The sequence below is a fragment of the Apium graveolens genome, chromosome 3 (genome assembly GCF_009905375.1).
Source record: "Apium graveolens cultivar Ventura chromosome 3, ASM990537v1, whole genome shotgun sequence".
Classification (NCBI taxonomy): Eukaryota; Viridiplantae; Streptophyta; class Magnoliopsida; order Apiales; family Apiaceae; genus Apium; species Apium graveolens.
Genome location: NC_133649.1, coordinates 41,976,309 through 41,998,059, shown reverse-complemented (window position 1 = coordinate 41,998,059; position 21,751 = coordinate 41,976,309). Strand labels below are relative to the sequence as shown.

The 21,751-nt window shown below is 35.0% G+C and overlaps 1 protein-coding gene across 1 annotated transcript in view; it reads right to left on the bottom strand.

Annotated features, from left to right (window-relative positions):
• LOC141714166 (uncharacterized) overlaps nucleotides 1-4,769 on the bottom strand; it is a 32,953-nt gene extending 28,184 nt beyond the window's left edge. The window contains exons 1-2 of the mRNA XM_074517700.1: nucleotides 4,713-4,769; nucleotides 1,366-1,491 (exon numbers count right to left, since the gene is read on the bottom strand). Of these exons, the coding sequence (XP_074373801.1) occupies nucleotides 1,366-1,491; nucleotides 4,713-4,769 (183 nt within the window). The remainder of the gene's footprint in view (nucleotides 1-1,365; nucleotides 1,492-4,712) is intronic.
• Nucleotides 4,770-21,751: the final 16,982 nt, after the last annotated feature.

The window sequence follows — 21,751 nt, the reverse complement described above, 5'->3', positions numbered from 1 at the left end:
GGCCGCGCGAGGTCGAGAAAAGAAATTTTGTTTCTATTCTGATTCTGATCCAGAAGACTTCTCTTCTGCATGGGGCTGCTAGATATACATAAATAAGCTCGTTTTTTAAGGAGAGACGTACAAAAGCTAAGGAGAAGGAGTAAAAAAGACCGTAGAGCACAATTCAACCAAGACAAAAAAGATTTAGTTTATTCTTGTGATTCTTTGTTTTAGTTGTAATGTTGGATGCTAGTTTTCTTATTCTTGAACCTTTACTTGTGTTTCGTACTTGGTTTAATTAAGTATAAAGACTACGTTTATTATACCATATTTTCATCGGAACCCACATTGATGATGAGTCCGATTAGGGGCTAATCGTTACCGTGGTGCTCTAGCGGATTTATTTATGGATTTCTTTAGTTAATTTATTTCGATGCCTTAGTGTGTGGTGATTATATGATAACCTAGTATTGGTTGCGCTTATTCATCTTATAAGCGTCACGAACTTATAAGATACTGTGTTAATTCTTAATGAAGCAAATGTGAATTTAAGAATTTTGAACTTGCCATACTAGCATAGGTTCATGTGTTATTGTTATGCATAATTCGTAGGTAATTTTAACCATCTTACTTGCCCTATGTAATCATGATAGATAACTTGTGCATTAAATCGTTATGTTGTCATATTCTATAGACATATAGGGTCTCAATATAATTGTTGTCTATTCAGCTTCTATCTCTTTTGTGAATATCTGGTAGTATGGTATTCGTACAACAAAAGTTGGCGTATATCAGTTTCGTGTTATCCGATTAGTGTCATCACCATTACATGCTAAGGTTAAGGACGAAAAGGCTATTTAATGAAGTACTTAATGAAGTTAAAATCCCATATTTGTGTCACATATAATTCAACTCTATATACTCTCTTTAGTTAATGTTCTTTAGTATAATTCTCAATAGTTGATCATAGTATAATCAAAACTCAATTGTTATTCGTCTTAGCATTGAATAATAGCCATATCATTGTTGCATAAGTGCATAAATCAAAAGGTTAATCTAAAACAATCCATGTGGGAACGAACTAGAAATAATTCTATATTACTAATGAACGTGTATACTTGCGTGAATTTTAACGCGTGTTTAGCGACTAACACTCCTCATCAAAACCCACACAATTCTGAACATAGAGCAACTCAAGTTTCTTGCATCATTGCAAAATCACCTTTAGATGTTCTTTTCCAAGGCTGGCATTGTTTAAAGCTAGATACTTTATGTCTGCAAGTTTTGACACTATAGTTGATGCTACCTCATGGTCAATGTGGGAAATGCAACCGAAAGCCCAACACGATTTCTACAGTATAAGCTGATTTTGTCAATGATTTATACCACAGAGTCATAACTTCCTAGTTTTACCACCTCTAAGCTCTTCCATTTATAAATCAATTCCGAAACATTGTCTCCATAATCATCCAATAATGCGCGAGGCAATGAAAAGTTTTTAAAAAAGGATATCTGCAATATAGTCAACAATAACTAATGAAACTTACAAGAGTAATAAAGGAATAGTGATATTTGAATCAAATTCAATTTAAAGTGAAAACGCTTGGGTAAGTCCTTACACATCTGAAACATATATGAGATCCTCTTTGGTGGTATGCTCGAGAAGCACAAGTTTAGCGGCACACCCATCACTTTGTTTAACAACAAATTTAATAAGGCCTGAGAGATTAAAAGATCCCCCACATTTGAATGCATGATATGCTAATCTTGACCGTGAGATATTGACAGGAAAAACAAGCTGTTGCCAATAGAGAGGGTTGAGAAGTGCTTAGTGTCACTACTTGCATACAAGTGGAATATCCAATAGCAGCGTTTCTAATTCTAATCTCCCAAAAACATTCACCAGGAAATCTAAGTTTAAATTCTCCCAATTTCTTGGTCCCATGTTTCTTCCACTGATAAATAGGAATTAACCCAAAATCAATAAATGGATAAGATAACTATAGGATAAATAAAACACATATACTAGATTGGATAGATTATAAAAGACATCAACTAAGCATAACGAAAAGCAAAGCATGCAACCAGCTGAGCATGATCATAAATTCAAATGAAATTTAAAAACTATGGATATACCTGTCGATAGAGGGGAATAGGCCTATTATTAGATAATAATACATGAATTAATCCCTTCACTATTTATAGATATAAAGGAGGTAGTGAATGATCATCACTGAGATTTGAGAAGGCAGATATTTAGGTAGATAAATGGTCTTTACTGTTTACTTGCTTCCAATAGTCTACTTAATTTATTTAATCTTAATCTAATATAATTTATATGTACACGGTCCATTCTTAGTAGGGATAGCCATCGGGTCACTTCGGGGTCGGAAGTTCTATCTCCGCCTCTGATCCCCGAATCCAAAACTGATCCCCGAACCCGTCCCGATCCCCGAAAGGCAGGGATCTCCGCGGAAATTCCGAGAATTTCTTTATTTTTTCGTTTGATAAAAATTAGATTTAAAATATTATTTTTCAATAAAAATTCACATAGTAAATCATAATATATACATTTTCTTTAAAATTTAATATTAATGTTTAACCTTAATTTGATTTATTATTTATTTATAGTATAATAATAAACAAAAATAATAATATTTTAATGAAATAATATCACGATAAGTAAATTTAAATCATTTAGGAAATGAAAAATTGAAAATAATAATATATTATATATATTTCAATATTTATTTGAGATATTTATATATATATAATATTATTTTAATTTAAAATAAGATTCGGGGTCGGGGATCGGGGCGGGGAGACACTAATCCCCGCCCCCGCTTCGATTCCCGAATTTTTTACACATATATCCCCGATCCCCGCCCCGTACACGAAAAATTCCTAATTCCCCGCCCCGTTCGGGGCGGGGATCGGATCGGGGTCGGGCGGGGTGGGAGAAATGCCCATCCCTAATTCTTAGGCAATATGAGCTGATTTGAATTGGCTTTTTGTACCCGAGACTCTTTTTTCTTGATATGCTATCTTTTAATTTATTTCTAATTCCGAAAAATAATTTGGATTACATATATCTATCACACCATCCGCTACTTTTAAACGCAGGTTGGGGGTAAATAATTGTAGGCCATGTGCGAAATTTCAAAATTGGGCCCTTAATTTTTATTTTAATATAAATAGTGCGAAACTTCACTTTGAAATACTAACAAAGAAAGTCCATCTAACTTTTATTACGACATTTTCGTTCATAAATATATGTATGGTGTTCAAACGTTGGGGGTCTTTATTCTCGGGGGTCCTATGCGGTGGCTCACCCCGCGCTCCCAGCGCCCCCACTAAACTAACACATTCTTCACAACTATTCTTAATCTATATACTGAAAATGAAATGAAAAATCAATTCTTTTATGAAATTATGTAAAACGAACAAATACATTGAACTTTTAGTACAAATTTTAACATTAATTTGTACGCAACATGTATGAGATAACCGATACTTTGCCACTTTTTTTAACAGGATTTTGAAAAAATTAAATAATAAAATGAAAATGAGTTTCTCTAGAATTTTGGCAGCGTTTTGCGGACACCATGAATGAAGCCGCAACACTCTAGAAAATCAGGACAACAGCCGGGAGGAATTTCGGGAGGAATTTCAACAGCTTCCGGAGAAAGCATGATAGCCATAACGAGTACCATCACCAACACTAACTTGACTAAACATTTCATGTTTTCTTCCATCTCTGGAATTAAATCCTGATCAACACATCATTCATTTACGTCTTATTTTTGTAAGAGGTTAGCTGAATTTTTTTTTTGCCTTTGCTACGTGTACTTATATACAAGATACAATGTATTAGAGAATAATCCAAATCTTCTAAGAAAATTAAACAACGATTTTGTTACAAATTGAAAATTTTATTTTAATTTATTAACATGGAAACATGAGTACTTCTAGTATATTTGCACATATAACTCTTTTCCTTATAAAGGGCAAGCACGTTTTACTTGAAAAACACATTCCTGACTATAAAATGAGTACACTTGAGTGTGACATAGTAGGGTTGTCAATTCTGGGGTCGGCTATCAATTTTAGGGCAGTGTAATAATTAAAATTTAAAGTCTGACACTACTCCGACCCGCTAACCAGTTTATCGCATTAATATCTTTTTTTACTAACTATATAAATATTTAAATTATTTGGCATATTTAATTGAATAACATATTTATAAGTCATTATACTCGAGCGCGATGAGATTGAACAAGTGATAAGAATATATTTATTGCCGTCCCATTTTTTGATTCCGGGTTCAATACTTGAACTAAATGGAATAGCTAACTTTAGTTATTTGAAGAATTTGATTTCAAAATAGTACATAACAAAACAAAAAAAATAGTCTTCCTTGCTTAATGAAATGATTTGCAAAGTGATGATTGAGTTATTTTGTCATGGTAAAATGTTTAAAGAATTTTTTTAATAATAAAAGCACGAAAAAAAATCTTCATAATTACTTAGATAATTGAAATTCCCTTTCTTACTTCATTTTTTCTTTAGTGAACACACTCGTTCACATACTGGCTTCCATTTCTTTAACGAGACCGGTTCAACCCCTCAAATTCCTAGTAAAAGCGTTCAGGGCTAAGTTACTCTGACGTCACTTCCGGCCACCGTACCCGTGTCGACTCGACCCGACATGAGACACAACCTGAAATACATACCGGATCCCTCATGTAAATTTCCATCCTATTGTCCTCGTCACCGAAAAAATTACTCATGATATTTGAGCTTGAATACTACTGAGATTGTTTTAGAGGACTGTTTATGTTACTAAATCATGATCATTTTACGATGATGAGGAAGAAAATTATTCAGGAAGAAGACAATGAGCTGTATTCCACTATACATTTCAATTTCCCAAATAATTGTTTTTAAATATATTGTTCCATCTGAAATGTCAAGGTCCTTGACTGTAGTCAATCCAAATGAATCGAACGACTCTATGTACATATGTAAAGCCGATATGTTTGTATAAATCAAATATCAATACATGTATTTTTTTGAACTTTAAGATTATCAAAATTTATTCGATTTTCATTTACCTTAGTAAGTGACATTTGGTGGGACAAAATCGATCATTTTTTAAAACTTACTCAACATATGAGAAAGTTTTTGAGAGTTGACGATAAAGATTTATGTATCTTGCATCTAGTCTATGATATGTGGGATATGATGATGGAAAACATTAGAAGTTGCATTTTTGATTATAGTCTATGATTTGGTGCACTCTCTTGTCCCTAAAAACTATAGTCAAGAATGGTTGAAGGGGTGGTCTTGGCATTCGTCGTGTAGCACCTAATGAAGATGAAGAGATATCACTAAATAGAGAGGCATACTTTTAAAGAATTTTTAACAAGTCCGATGATTTTAAAAAAGTAACTAAAGAATATGGAGCTTTTTCTTGTGAATTGGAATACTTCGTTCATCCCCATGTGATGGCATCACACGTTGAAAAGAACTAAGGACCGGGTCTTTGTGCACAACAACATTCGAATGATATCATGAAAACAATCAGAATACACATCTGGACCTTGCAAATATTGGGACACTGGTAATATATATTTATTTTTAAAGATTTTATTTTAATGTCGGTAGGCTTTTAAGACACTAAATAAAGATTTATTTATTTTTTTAACAGGAGGGGACACTTTTGATGGTGACAACGTCTTGAAGTTTGCTGATTTGTTCTTAGATGATCCTGGAATTGTAGCTGTCATATTTGATCTTTGCACTTGAAGACTTGAAGACATAACAATGATTATGATAATCTTCTGTTTTAGAAATATTGATTGTTTAAGTTTTATAATTTATGATGTTGTTGCTTTTTATTACTACAGAATTTTGTATCAAAAATTGTTGAAGTATGAATATGAAGTTTGGAATTTGTCCAGATGCCTATTATGAGCATAAACGTATTATAAAAATATATAATATAAAATGTCGTATCCCCGTATCTGTGTCTAAATTTTGGACGGTGTCCCGATGTCCTAAATTTTTGGAGGTGTCGAGTACGACACTTGGATAAGTGTCGTATCCGACACTCCATAACCGAGTCGAGTGGTTGATGATGATAAAGTTACACCAAACCTGAGTGTAGCTAGCAGTATAATATAATTTCAAGGTCATGTTGATGATCAAAAAAGGGTTTAAAAGAAGTTTAGAGAGATCATTCAATCATGTAATTATGAAAAGCTAGCATTTGACACAAAACATTAAAAATAAAATCACACTAATAATTGTTATGAACTCAATATTTTTATTCAGATAGATCAAGTATAAATGTATGAAGTTAATTATATGCGATCTATCACATGATATATATTGATAGATAACAAATAATATAAATAGTACTAAAGAATAGATGAATAAGTTACATTAGGGTTTTGTATGTTCAACGAAACCCTAAATCCAGGAAAATTTTAGAGCCCAGTCAACACTCTGGAATTCGAGGACAGAAATTCGAGTTAATAGCCTGAGAACATCCCATGAAAACCAAAAGAATAAATATAATAACCTTCACCAACTTAATTGCATATATTATTTTACCTTCCATCTGCAGAGTTGATTAACGACAAAATAATACTCTCTTTTTAATCATTGTTTACTAGATGCTAATTTATGGTCTTCGAGTCTGTATATTTATAGGTTAATTTTGATTTCTGTGTTAAAGTGTTGAGGAAATAAACAGGGACTTGAATAGAAGATTTCATTTTCTTCCCTGTAAAGATATATTCAAAGGAAATTATTAGAAGATGATTTTGAAGATTCTTAATTATATCTTTGACATAGGGATTTCTTTTCTCTTTTCTGTAAAATTGATATGTCTGCATATATATTCGAATATTTATCCATGAAGCCAAATTTAATTTTACAACACTACTATCGAAAGTACAAGTTTTTTTTATTATATTACTTTTTTATACCATCATGTATTTGTGTAAATGTTACATATGATAACTAAATATATTATGAGAAAGGCCAAAAGCAAAAAAGTTCGAAGTGATTGAATTTTCTATGTGATTTTACTGAACTAATTATAGATAGTTGGGACTTTCGTGCGAATATTTGATACTTTATTGTTAGGTATGAAGTTAAACACGGGGGGAGGGGGGTGAATGTGTTTTCATGATTTTAAGAATTAACTGTGATGGTTTTTGGATTATATAACAAAACAATTATATGAACTTGTAGTGATAAAATACTGAATGCAAACAAACAAGCAGATTATAAAAAAACACTTGATTTATATTAAATCAAATTTATCTTACTACACATCTGTGTTCTTGAAAATAAGAACTCAGCTGCTTTTCTTGAGAGAATACAAATTTTTTCTTGATATTTGTTACTTCTAAACAAAGGACCCGTGACATGTTTTATAGATCAACATGCACAATTTACATGACTTGCACTAAAATAGACTAACACATTTTCTAAAACTACTTTGTCTATTTTCATTTCTAGTGTTAGCATATATGTGCAGAATCTATCAGGTCTGTGACTCCCCATTATCCAGTTCATCTTGACCACTGATCTTGTATTCTTCAAGCTACATTTGTAGGCTTACCAATTCAGTGATAGAATTGTTTGTTGACTGATATGAATCTTCAAGTTGTCTGTATTCTGAATTATGAAGATGTTTGTCGCAATCTCTTTTGTTATGTAGAGATGTCACATATCGATAAGTAAAATAACTTATCGATATCTCGAGTTCTCTACATGGCTTTTGACTTGTCGAGGTCTCCAGTTCTATATAAATAGAATGACTTGTCGATATTTCTAGTTCTCCTCATAAGCTTTTGACTTGTCGATATCTCTAGTTCTCTACATGAGGATTTGACTTGTCGATATCTCTAGTTCTAATATGGACTTTTTGACTTGTCGATGTCTTCAATTCTCTACATGCAGATTGACTTGTCGATATCTCTTGGGACTTCTCTACAAGTCATTTTAGACTTCTCGACATACTTCTTGATATTCCTTGGTCTGTGACTTGTAGATATCTGACTTAAAATATTTTTCCTAGAACAACATTATTCAACTTCAAGTTTTTATACTTTTCTCTGAGGCATGATCAAGATTTGATCTTCTTCCAGAGTTTATTCCTTAGCTTGATGGATGTTCATAGAAAAATCCTCCAGTCTAATCTACTTAATATTTTTTACAGACGCAAGAAATACAATTACAGAATCCAATTAGATTATCAAATAACTTATCACTAGGGTTGTCAAGATGACTTAGACTTGTTATGTACAGGCATGTCTTGCACAACATTTATTATTTTAATAATCTTTATAGATTATATTTATATTTTGCAAGGCTATGAATCCATAACATCCTTTTTTGATGAGTAGTGCGAGGACTCTGTAAGTCATATGTCATAGCCTATTTGTATATTCGAGGATTCAACTCAACTCAAATAAGAATGTAATAAGTAAATAGTGGATCGACCGTCAGAGAGATCTCGCAAAGTAATATCTGTCAAAGGATTCAGAAACAAGGTTCATCTACAGACTTGAGGAGTTAATTCACTGGAAGAAGTTCAAGAAGTTGATCATGCCTCAGTGATATAAATCAAGATCGTGGATTTAATCAAGTGACAGAGATCTCGTCAGAGTATCATTAATTACAAGGATTTAATCTGAAGAAAATCAAAGCGTCAAAATCAATTCCACCACTTCAACGTTGACACTCGATGTACTGTCTGGTTCATGAGTGACTAACTTCCGTGACGTTTCTTCATGTCTTGACTTTGACGCTTTGATTTTCTTCAGATTAAATCCTTGTAATTAATGATACTCTGACGAGATCTCTGTCACTTGATTAAATCCACGATCTTGATTTATATCACTGAGGCATGATCAACTTCTTGAACTTCTTCCAGTGAATTAACTCCTCAAGTCTGTAGATGAACCTTGTTTCTGAATCCTTTGACAGATATTACTTTGCGAGATCTCTCTGACGGTCGATCCACTATTTACTTATTACATTCTTATTTGAGTTGAGTTGAATCCTCGAATATACAAATAGGCTATGACATATGACTTACAATCTCCCCCTATTTGTTTATTAGACAATAACACACAAATACCTAGAGGATAACTCAACTAACAAATAAGAAAAAGATATAAACATACATGCAAAGTAAATAGCAGAAAAGTTCTGGATGAGATTTAACATTTTCCAGATTCCAAGTAGATGTTCCTCTAGACTGAACATATCTTCAAGTAGTTCCATCTTCATTTGTACAACCACATTTCCTGTTGAGAAGCCCATATCTCTTGCTTCCCCCCCTATGAGAATCAACTGATTAAAGAAGATCACCTTCGTTTTACCACCTCTCCCGTACAATAGGATCCGCAGATAAAAACCAATAGTACTCCCCTAACAGCTTCTTCCCTTACTAGAAAATCACCTTGTGTTTACCACCTCTCCCGTACAATAGGATCCGTAGTTACAAACAACAATGGTGTGGTGTAGTGTACATATTTTTAGGATCTTTTTCTTACTCTCTGCTATTTCTCCCCCTTAGTTGAGGAATCCTCCAAACTTTTACTTAAGCTTTTATCTCCCCCTTAAAGAAGGAATGTATGCCGTCGTCTGAAGGAGTTCTCATATTTCACTTGGTTGGAAAAGAAATAACAAGTAGTTTCTCTTTCTTCCTCACTGTGAGTGTGTGATTCTGTTTAGTGTACCTCACATGTGTTTCACTCTTCTCTCCACTCGTGTTTACACTCTTTCTCACAAGTGTATCACTCCTCTCATAGCTCCATATTCCAGCTGTACCTGCAAGGAAAATCACCTTAGCCATCCTTAAGGAGGTCACAGGTGGTGCAATGGGAGTTCGCAAATCCCCATCCTTGTTAAACTCGTCAGATGAATCTGAGTCATAATCTACAAGTTGCTAGTTTCCCTTTTAGGGTTCCAGATTTGAATTCTGGGAAGGTAAACAATGATCCAACGAATTTAGCATAAAGATCAAAGTTCCCTTCTAATGTCTGTGAAGACATTTCCTTGTGACTCATCAGGTAATATCTGAATCATTGTCAACAAGTTGCCGATCTGCACCTATGTCAGATCCACTATCCGCAGATGCATCCAGGGGATTTAAGCCTGGGGAGGTAGACACTGACCACTGACATATGGCTTTTGGATCAGTATCCTCTCCTAACACCTGTAAAGGCAATTGGTCCACTAACGAACCTTGAACAATCGAATCTGACCTTAAAATGGTCGAAACTCTTGTTTCTGTCAACTCATCCTTTGTGTGTGTAACCTTTCCTTGTGCATCAAGAATTGTTTATATTTGAAGTGGTGACACTACATCGGATGCCTTGGCCGACAGGCAAAATTCAATAGACTCACCCTGTTGAGAGAATGAATCTAGTAACTGTTTTTGTGCCTTTTCAGCCATTACATCTTTTTGAGAAGATGTATGGGGGCTAGCAGTTGTCTCGGTTTAAATACTACTCATCTTATGTAGGAGACAGAGCTACTGGGTTGACTACAGAACCTTCCTTATGTGGTGCACTAAGGCACTATCTCCCTCACGCTCATTCATATTACATTTAGTGGTAAGAGAGTGTTGGTTGGTTCTGTTTTTGTGTTTGTCTTTACAGTCTGGGATAGACGTTGTGGGTTTTCAACCTCATGACTGTCAATGAAAGAAAGCCATTGGAGACTGAACCTGTAACACAGAATATATGGTAATAGAGAGAAAATGATTTACAATAGTGATTTCAAAAGATTTTACATGACATAAGAAATCACTAATGTAGAAAGAAGTTTGATTTTGTTTTTCAATATGAATGGGTTTTTGATAAAACATTGATCACTTAGGGTAAAGTCTAAGTAATTCTCATTCATGTCAAAAACTTACAAATATCTGCAACATAATGTTAACAAGATATCATTGACCGATACTTGTCAAGTACTTTAGATACTAATTGTTATGTTACATAATCAATATATCACTGCACATATAAAACAATATGATTGTGCCTAGTGATAAGATAGTTATTAATATGACGACTCTACTTATTCATATAAAATTATAACTTCTGTTAGAGTGCCATACCATGTCCTTGACGATTGCTTGAGCAGTATACTAGTTCATACCAACCTGAAGTGAGATTGTGAAGAAGAAATTGCATAGTCCAATAGATCTGCAGCTGCAAAGTCCATGAACTGTGGTGCATTGACTTCTTCTTTTGACTTACCAACCAGGAGTACACTTGTACACATCTTACTAGAGTACAATTCCAAGTGTAATGTGCAGCAGGTGTCTGATATGTCGTAATATTCTCAAGTCTCGTCACTGGTGCTATATGTTAGATACTGCTTCCTGATAATAACCTAGCACAATATACAAAATTACAATGATAACATTCCCAGCTTGCAAACAGCCATATCCCTCAGATAAACCTTTGCTGTTATCTCCAAAGGTAACCAGGGGGCCAGCTTTCTCAATCCTCATTTGATAGCAGGGCTCTATCTCCGGTCATATGTCTTGATGATCCACTGTCAAGAATCCACACTACCGGTTACACCTGTTTAATGCCCTGCACTTCAGATGGATTAGACCTTCTTCGGAACCCAAACTTGGTTGGGCCCGGCATACTTGTAGAATTGTCCTTTGTCAGGCAAAACAACATTTTTAATTTTAACGATCTCAACATCCTCAATGACTGAACATTTGACCTTGTAAACAGCCTTAACAAATTTCTGTTTAAGCTTAGGCACAAATGTCTCCTTTCTAGCCTTAGAAGGACTAGCAGTCTTAGACCTATCATGCTTCTTGTTATTCACATGCTGACGAGTAGTACTCTTATCATTAGACACATGCTTACCATTAAAATAAGCATACATCACATTAAAAGCACAAGACATACAATTAGCAACACTACATGCTTTATCAGAGTGATTAACAGCAGGTAATTTATGCATGGTAGACATGGCATTATTGTTATCCAACTCATGTGTGTCTGAGTTAGTCTCAGTTGCTTTCACAACTTTGACTGGAACTTTCGACTCACTTGACTTGGAAACAATCTTCTCATAAGCATGATCCTCAGCACGTATTTCTTCTTGAATAACAGAAGAGGTCGCATCAAATGGTTCAGCAATTGATGCTTTATAGAGGGGTTCATCAACACCCTTAAGCACATGTGGTACTTCCCTCCCTTTAGCACAGACATGAGGAGGGGAGTTTATGCCTAATTCTCCAATAGCAGCATTGTAATCATAACCTATTCCAGATGTTTGATTAACAGCTTGCTTACTGTAGAACTCTTTAGCCTTCGAACAAGAATTGAAGTAGGCTATAACCTTAGTCTCAAGACCGGTGATCTTGTCTTTGAGAATAGTTTCGAGTTTTCTATAACAGTCAACTCTATTCTCTAGAAAAGATACATGTTCTTTTAATTTGTCTTGATTAATGTGCACAAGTCTTAATTCATTGACCTCTTTCTCAAGGTCTGTGATCTGTAAACTTAACAGTTCATTATCACGACGTGCACAATCTAAGTTACCTCTTAGATGATAAACCATTTCAGCATCAGAAAGTTTTACCTCTATTCTTGACGATGAAGCTTTTCCATCAATAGCCATAAGAGCAAGACAATCTGAATGAACTAGCATGACAATCAGAATGAACTAGCATGATAATCAGAATGAACTAGCAAGACAATCCTCCTCCTATTTGTTTGTTAGACAATAACACACAAATACCTAGAGGATAACTCAACTAACAAATAAGAAAAAGATATAAACATACATGCAAAGTAAATAGCAGAAAAGTTCTGGATGAGATTTAACATTTTCCAGATTCCAAGTAGATGTTCCTCTAGACTGAACATATCTTCAAGTAGTTCCATCTTCATTTGTACAACCATATTTCCTGTTGAGAAGCCCATATCTCTTGCTTCTCCCCCTATGAGAATCAACTGATTAAAGAAGATCACCTTCGTTTTACCACCTCTCCCGTACAATAGGATCCGCAGATAAAAACCAATAGTACTCCCCTAACAGCTTCTTCCCTTACTAGAAAATCACCTTGTGTTTACCACCTCTCCCGTACAATAGGATCCGTAGTTACAAACAACAATGGTGTGGTGTAGTGTACATATTTTTAGGATCTTTTTCTTACAAGGATTTAATCTGAAGAAAATCAAAGCGTCAAAGTCAAGACATGAAGAAACGTCACGGAAGTTAGTCACTCATGAACCAGACAGTACATCGAGTGTCAACGTTGAAGTGGTGGAATTGATTCATTATTTTCAGTGATTTTCAGAAGATCTGCAGAAGGATGGGTGCTGCTCAAGACTAGAATTAATTCTCTATTAATTAATTAAGTCATCTAATTTAATTAAGAAACTAAATTATATCTGTGAAGAATAATTTATTTATTAATTGAATTAATTGATTAATTAATTCTGAATTAATTTTAGGAATTTTCAGAATTTAAATTGGATTAAAATCTGCATTAAATCAGCAAGACAATTGAAAATGAACTAGCATGACAATCAGGATTGTCATACCGATTGTCATGCTAGGCCATTTCCAATAGTCTCACCGAAAGTTACACTAGGAGGATGATTGTCTTGCTAGTTCATTCTGATTGTCATGCTAGTTCAATGAGATAGTCTTGCTAGTTCATTTGATAGTCATACTAGCTCAACTCATTGTCCTACCGAAAGTCTTGCCAGCTATAGGATTGTCATGCCAATTCAATTCTATTCGGCTGTTGATTAAAAAGAAGCAGAAAAGCAGCAACTCAACAATCCAGAAAAAAGAAGTCAAGAAAAAAGCAGAAAAGAAAAACAAGAAGAAATATTTCATCTTTTCATCTGCATACTTCAAGATTAAATTTCTAGATTGTAAAGTTAAATCCAATCCACTAGAAATCTTTATCTTGCTCTTGTGTAACAATCTAGCGGATCAAAATCCCTAGAACTTAATCTCAAATCGTGTTTAGCATTTGATTCTAATTATTACAAAAATAGAAAAAGTTCATGTCGAATTTATTCTAGATTTGTGATAATTGATTTGAGATTAATACCTTGTAATCGATACAGTTGTTGTAACACCTTTCAAGTTTAATAATATTTTTATTTAACTTGAATTTTGTTTCACATTTTTTATTCCGCATTTATTCGATTATTTGGTACTGTTTGTATTCAACCCCCCCCCCCCTTCTACAAACAAATTGGGACCTAACAGACTCAAAATTGGGTACAAAAATGGTTTCAAAATGATATGATACGAGTGATTTGTCATTTTGGGCTATTTAATTGATGAGTTTTATTTATTAATTATGTGATGACCAATCATAATATGTCACCGGACATTTGGAAACCATCTTGTGAACCAATTTTGTATTACTCTTTTTTTTATTATATATTTTTTGAAGATAAAACTTGATGTTACTAATAAATATTGTTAGTCCCTTAACAATATAGCAAGAATTACAGAAGGGGGGTTGAATGGAATTCTTGAACTTTTTCTTTAAGATAAAAATGTTCAACTCGATTATAGATATATTTGTTTTGATTAGCACAATGCGGAATATAAACTTTAATGAATCAAAACAAGAGTAATTAAAAACAAGAGTCTTTAAAAATTTCTGGTGGATTTAAACAATTCCACCAGAGATATATTTAATATATCGAGAGAACCCTGTGTGCAGAAATGCTCACAGCTGCTTATACAAAATAGAACTACTAAGAACACAGGAAATGCTAAAGATAGTGCTTACAAAGATTTCTCTGTATTTGTTTCTTAGCTCTCTTAAATATATTTCTATTTGCTACTCTCTTGGTTTATATATTACCAAGATTACAAAGTCAAAAGGACTGAATAAATATAAAATCTAATAGTCTTGATCTTTGCTGCTTTTCGTCCTCTATTACCCAGTTAATGGGCTTCCACAGTGTGTTTATATCCATCTCGACGGCTGTGTGTCAGCTTTCACTGTTCAACTGATGTTTGAATCTTGATTTTATCATCCGTCGACTTTCAGATCATCCGTCGATGACTTACTTGATCATCCGTCGACTGCTATTTTAAACATCCGTTGAAAGTCATTTGATCATCCGTCGAAGCTTTGTTAAGCATCCGTTGATAGCCATTTTGGCACTTGACTTCATTTCACTTATACATAATTACAAGACATTGCTTATGTACAGTTAATCAACCTATTCTGCATATCTCATTAAAGTCAACATGACTTATATACTACTACAGATTCTATACAAAGGTGTATACAACACTGTGCTACAAACTCATTATTACATAAGCTACTCACTCGATGGATAATAAGTTACTCATCCGTCGGGACTAAAATGAGTTATCCGTCGGGACTATAATTCTTATCCATCGAGTGCTACATTATTTCACTAAGTAAAATCTACTTACATGTTTTGTTTAGGTACTCATCAAGTGCACAACATATTCACAACAATCTCCCCCAATTTATGTCTACTGGAATTGTAGCCATAAATTAAGAGATACTTGATGATAACAAAACATTCTAAATATATTTCTTTAAAGATAAGTAGATAAAACTGAAAGTGCTTCAACTTAAACAAGATATACAAGGTTTGGCTCACAGTCAGTTCAAGATGCTCCTCTAGCCTGAGCAGATTTTTCTAGTTTCTTGAAGGTCTGGATCTTCTTCCAAGCTTTCTGTTGTTTTCTTCAATTTGATTCTGGAGCTGTCTGTGGAATTCTAATTCATCAGATTCTGAGAGATCTAACATTTCTTGCATTTCCAAGAGAGTCTCATTGCTAGAGATACTCAATTGGTCTTCTAATCTGAAGAATCTTCTCACACCCTTTGAAAGGAATATGTCCTAAGTCCAATCAGGTATTAGGATTTAGGAATAACTTTTATGTAATTTGTTTTGATTTCATTGATATTAATAAAGACTTGTTTTGTTTTTATTACGGGCTCTATCTATTTAAGTGTTTAAATAAGATATACCATAGTTTAGAGTAAAGCTTTTTATGGATTATGATGAGATCATAATAGTGAGACCTAAAAAGATGATAACTCTAAACTTAAATAGTTCCTGGTCATAGGATTACTAATTGGTAATTAATAATCCGCAAAGATCGGTACATACTATGCTTGCTTCATTATGAAGGATGTCTGTTCTCATAGACATTTGTGTGGTGACACTATAGCTAGTATGTAGGTACTTATTATAGAATAAGTTTACTGAACATGACTCGCCTAGCTGAACAACTGATGGAGTTCACTCACGTGTCAGCAGTTGTTCGCTTAGTGATAGTTGTACAAGTATCCTTAGACTTGAGGTCATCATAGTCATCTTGTGTACACTGAACTATGCTTTGGTTTAGTTCTTAGTCTCCAGGGACAATTATTAGAGCTCTTCTGGGTATAGAAATTTGTACACGAAGATTGTGTATGATCAATAAAGGATCTACCCCTTCCAGTGAAGGAAGCGAATGTTCAAGGCTGATCCACTTATGCTAGTTCAGGAATCTCTGGCCAGAGTAAATGAAATTAGAAATGAGTTTCTAATTTGCATAGAACTACGCATAGTAAATGGTAAGCAAGTGATTGAATTAGATAGGCTTGACACGAGATCCATGCCTTGTATTTAATCAGGACATTGTAGGGTAGAAGGAGTTTATTGTACGGTAACTATTCACTGACAGGTTCTTGGTATTCTAAGCAGTGAATTCATATTATCCGGATAGTCGCGATGTGTTGAAAAGCATCACTCACGATGTAGAATAAATGTGATTAATTAATTAATCATATTTAATAAATTAGAGAATTTATATAAATAATGATAAAATAGTTTTATTATTATTTATTTCTACTACAGGCTTAATATTGAACCTACAGGGTCACACCATAAAAAGAGAATGATTTAATGGTGGAGGAATTAATTAATAATTGCTAAATAATTATTTATTTGTGAAATAAATAATTAATTAGAAAATTTAATAATTGATTAAATGAGATTTAATTGATTATAAATTAATTAAGAAAAGTTCTTAATATTATTAATTAAGGATTTAATTTTTGGAAATTAAATCAAGAGAGAGAATTATTTCTAAAGTGTTTAGAAAAAGGATTAATAATTAAAAGGTGTTTTAATTATTAATGAGAATAATAAATGGGATAATAATAATAATATTTATGAGAAAATTTCAGCTGAAAATTTTGCCTATAAATACACTATTATAGACCCTATTTTATTCTAACCCCAGAAACCCAAAAGTTTTAGAAAACCAAATTCTCTCCACCTCCTCCTCCTCCTAAAAGTCGTTTTCTTGGTGGATACCGGTGGAGTGCTTCACACTTGAGGAGCAACTGCTAAGGATCTCTGATCGTTGTCTCCGAATTAATTTTAAAAGGTTAGATTCGATCCCTCGAATTTTTATTCACGATTTATATGCTTTTATTTGGATTTTGTATGTGTAAAAGTGTTTTTCCACGCCCCGCTGCGTTTAAAAATCCAACACCCTTGTCATCCATGAATTCCATCAGCCAGTAGGGCCTTAGATGCACTCTTCTCCCTGTGTATGGGATGTTAAGAGTTTTGGGTAGTGCATCTTTGGCTCTAACACTCCTTAGCTCTTCAATCTTCTTCAATACTAATCTTCTTGCAGTTACATTAAACCCAAAGTTTTTCTTGAAGGATGAATAGACTTTGATCAACACAGCTTGGCTTTCTTGAAGTATCCTGTGAAGAGGCCACTGAATCTCCCTTCCTCCTTTGTGCTTGAATACCAACCTTTCAGGTAGGTTTCTGTATGCATCAATTGCCCTTACCTCATCCAACTCCTCCAGATAAAGGTTTAGGTCTGAGAATTCTTTGATGTCACACAAGTACAAGTAGTCTCCCTTGTTGATCTTGGGTTGAGCTTTGACTACTACCTTGGATTTGAGAGGTGACAGCTTCACTTTCTTGACTGCCCTTGATTTTGTCCTTCTTGGCTTGGTGAGAATTGGCAAGTTGAAGTCAGGAATTGGTAATTTATCCCACTCTATTGGCTCATCCTTTGGCACAATAGGCTCTCCATGTATGTTCCTGTAGGGGTCCACCACCCTTATGTCTTCAAATACCACAGAGGGATTTGATGCTTGAGTTTCAGCTTTAGTGGATTCCATTGGAAATTGATCTTCCAATTCCTTGTTAACAATATCCAACTTTCTTTTTGTTCTTTTAGCCAGTTCTTTCTTTCTTGGAGATTTCTTCTGTTCTTCAATCTTCTTCTTTGATTCAGTAGCTTGAGAGAGAATTTGTTGAGAAGAGCTCACAGCCTGTAGCTTGGTCAAGATAGCAAACTGTTCTTTCTTTTGTTTAGACTTCTTTGCATCTAGAGTAGCTTGCCTCTTTTCTTGCTTCAATCTGGCTTCTTCCTCTTCCTTTGCATGAGCAAATTGTGGATGTCCAGCTACCACACAAATTTCCTTCCCAATTCTGAATATTTTTGCAATTCTCTTTCTTGAGGCTGAATCAGCTGGATCTTTGTAGAGGAGAATAGATCTTGATAGAAGCTTCTTTTCATCAGGCTTGGGTGTCTCATACACAGTATCCACGCATCGACCACGCGCGCGTGGGGCTCACGCGCTGGCGTGCCACGCGCTGGCGTGCCACGCGCGGGCGTGCCACGCGCTGGCGTGCCACGCGCGGCGCATGGAAGACACGCGCTGGTGACGACGTGCTGACGTCAGCAGATGACGTCATGCTGACATCAGCATAGGGGGTTAGGGCGCGTGAGGCGCGTGAGGCACGTGGGCGCGCGTGTTGGGGAGGTCTGACACGCGCCTGACAGCGCGTGTGCGCGTGGCGGTGCGTGGGACACCTTCTCGGGGCGCGTGAGAGCGCGTGGAAGCTCAGAATTGGGTGATTTTGGTGCCGTTGGATTCGTCTTTTCGAGACGCTTCTAATGGTATATTATATGATATTTTATGAAATTGTTTCGAACTGTTTATAGCTAACAGAAGTGTTTTTAAGCTGTTTTTAACTGTTTAAATTGCTTTTAAATACTTCATGTGATACATAGAGATGTATATTGCTTAGACCAATGTGTTAGATGATATAACATGCCTACCTTGATGTTTATTCATGTTTATATATGTGATATATGCTTAGTTTATCATGCGATGATAGATTTAGGTGAACTTAAATAAACATAAGGCGTTTGTTAGACAACCTGGTATAGTGAAATTGTTTCATAACCTTAAGAATAATATTATGAATACAATCATGAGATTCTTGTGTTTGTGAAACATGTAATTGAATATGAATTTTCGATATGAGAGAAAGGATGATTCTGTCAACAACAGATTTCTGTCTGTAAGAAAGGGTTATTAAGTGACGCCTCTTGATAATGCTCCACCCGATCTGGGAATCATTTGATTATTGATTATTGATTTGAAATATTTAATTTAAAAGGAAGAATCTCTTTATAATATGATTATGATTGTGACGTAATATAATCCCTCTAAAATTAAATAATATCAAGTAGTAATTGGCCAATGATACAACGGGCTTGTGTCGGTCATAGCCTTCCAACATGATAGAAAGTAGTTCTTATTTTTGAATCATTGTCGTTTCGTGCCACAGCCGAGGGCTTTGATTTCGAAATAAGAAATACTTGTCTATTACATAGAGATGTGTACATTGAATAAGAATCTAAAGGTCGTTACGTGCCACAACCATGGGCTTTTGGGGACTGATTCAATTGTACGGAATGTTGGGTTAGACTTGACTTAGAATATTGAGTTTGTCGTGCCACAGCCGTGACTCAATTATTCAAGAGGCTAAAGTTTGATTAGGGAATAACATGAGATGTAACTGACAAGAGTTGTCTGCCTATTGAACATTACATGGCATTTCGTGCCACAGCCGGGGTTGTGTGATGGAATGTAGGATCCCTATTCCCACTAGCACTATGAATGCTTAATTTTTCACGTAGGGGGTTGAATAAATTAGATAAACTAGTGGGAGCCACTTATGAAAAAAGACCCGATTCATATAGTGTTTTGAAATGAAATCGAATATTTGCTAAGTGTTGTTATGTGTTTATCATTTACAGATTTACAATATACATTATGTCTTCTGCACTATCACTAAGGAGCATACTAGATGCTCACAAATTGACTGGTCCTAATTATGCTGACTGGCTTCGAAACTTGAGAATTGTTCTCAGGATTGAGAAGCTGCAATACGTGATTGACTCACCTAAGCCTACTGAACCTTCTAGTGATGCACATGATGATGAACATGTTGTGTATCGTAAGTGGATAGATGATGCGAATGTTGCTCAATGCATCATGCTAGCTTCCATGAACATTGAGCTACAGAAGCAACATGAGCATATGGATGCTCACACTATCCTAATTAATCTACAAGAGTTGTATGATGTGGCGGGGAGGACAGCTAGATATGAGATATCGAAGGAGCTGTTCGGTTGTAGGATGTCTGAGGGATCATCTGTGAATGACCATGTACTTAAGATGATCAATTTGATTGAACGTCTTGGACAACTTGGTTTTGTCATGGATGGGGAGCTGAGCCAAGACCTGGTCTTGCAAACGCTTCCGAGTTCGTTCTCGCAGTTTGTTGTGAACTTTCACATGAATAAGTTGGATGTCAGCCTGCCTGAACTCCACAACATGTTGAAGACTGCGGAATCGAATTTTCCCCCTAAGAAGAGTTCTGTTCTTCTAATTAGTGAAGGTTCCAATCCTAAGAAAAGGAAGAGGAACCCTTCCAAGAAGAAGAAAGTAGGTGAGAAAATGCCGGTTCCACCAAAAGCTGAAGACCCCAAGAGCAAAGTTGTTTGCTTTCACTGTAACAAGGTGGGGCACTGGAAGAGGAAATGCAAGGTTTACCTTGCAGAATTGAAGAAGAAGGGTAGTGAGACTACCGCTTCTGATTCAGGTATGTTCATGATAGAAGTGAATATGTCATTTCTACTTGGGTATTAGATACCTCCTGTGGTTCTCATATCTGCAATTTGTTGCAGGGACCAAGGAGAAGTAGGACTCTTGAGGAAGAGGAGGTGATTCTACTGATGGAAATGGAGCAAGAGTTGCTGCTGAAGATGTAGAATCATTTCATTTACATAGGCCTACGGGCAAGACTATTGTTTGAAGTAATTGTTATTTTGTTCCCTCGATTGTGAGGAATATTATTCCCATGTTAGACTTGGCTGGATTTTCATTTATTATTGAGAATAATGAATGTTCTATTCTTAGAAATAATATTCTTTATGGACGTGGTGCTTTAAATAATGGTCTGTATTTATGTGACATAATTTACTTCAGATTGAACAAACTAATAAAAGAAAAGGGATGATGAAAATCTCACTTTATAGTGGCATTGCAGTCTCCATTTAGTAGATATGGAGAGAGGACTGCAAATTTGCTAGGAATGGTACACACAGATGTATGTGGACCAATGTCTACGCAAGCCATGGGTGGATTTTCATACTTCATTACTTTAATAGATGATAGATCTAGATTCGGATATGTGTTTAATGAAACACAAGTCTGAGGCCTTTGAAAAGTTCAAAGAATATAAGTGTGAAGTGGAGAAACAACCAAACATAGTATTATAACTCTTCGATCAGATCGAGGTGGTGAATACTTTAATGGAGTGTTTCTAGATTATCTCAAAGTAAATGGTATAGTCTCCCAGTGGACGCCTCCAGA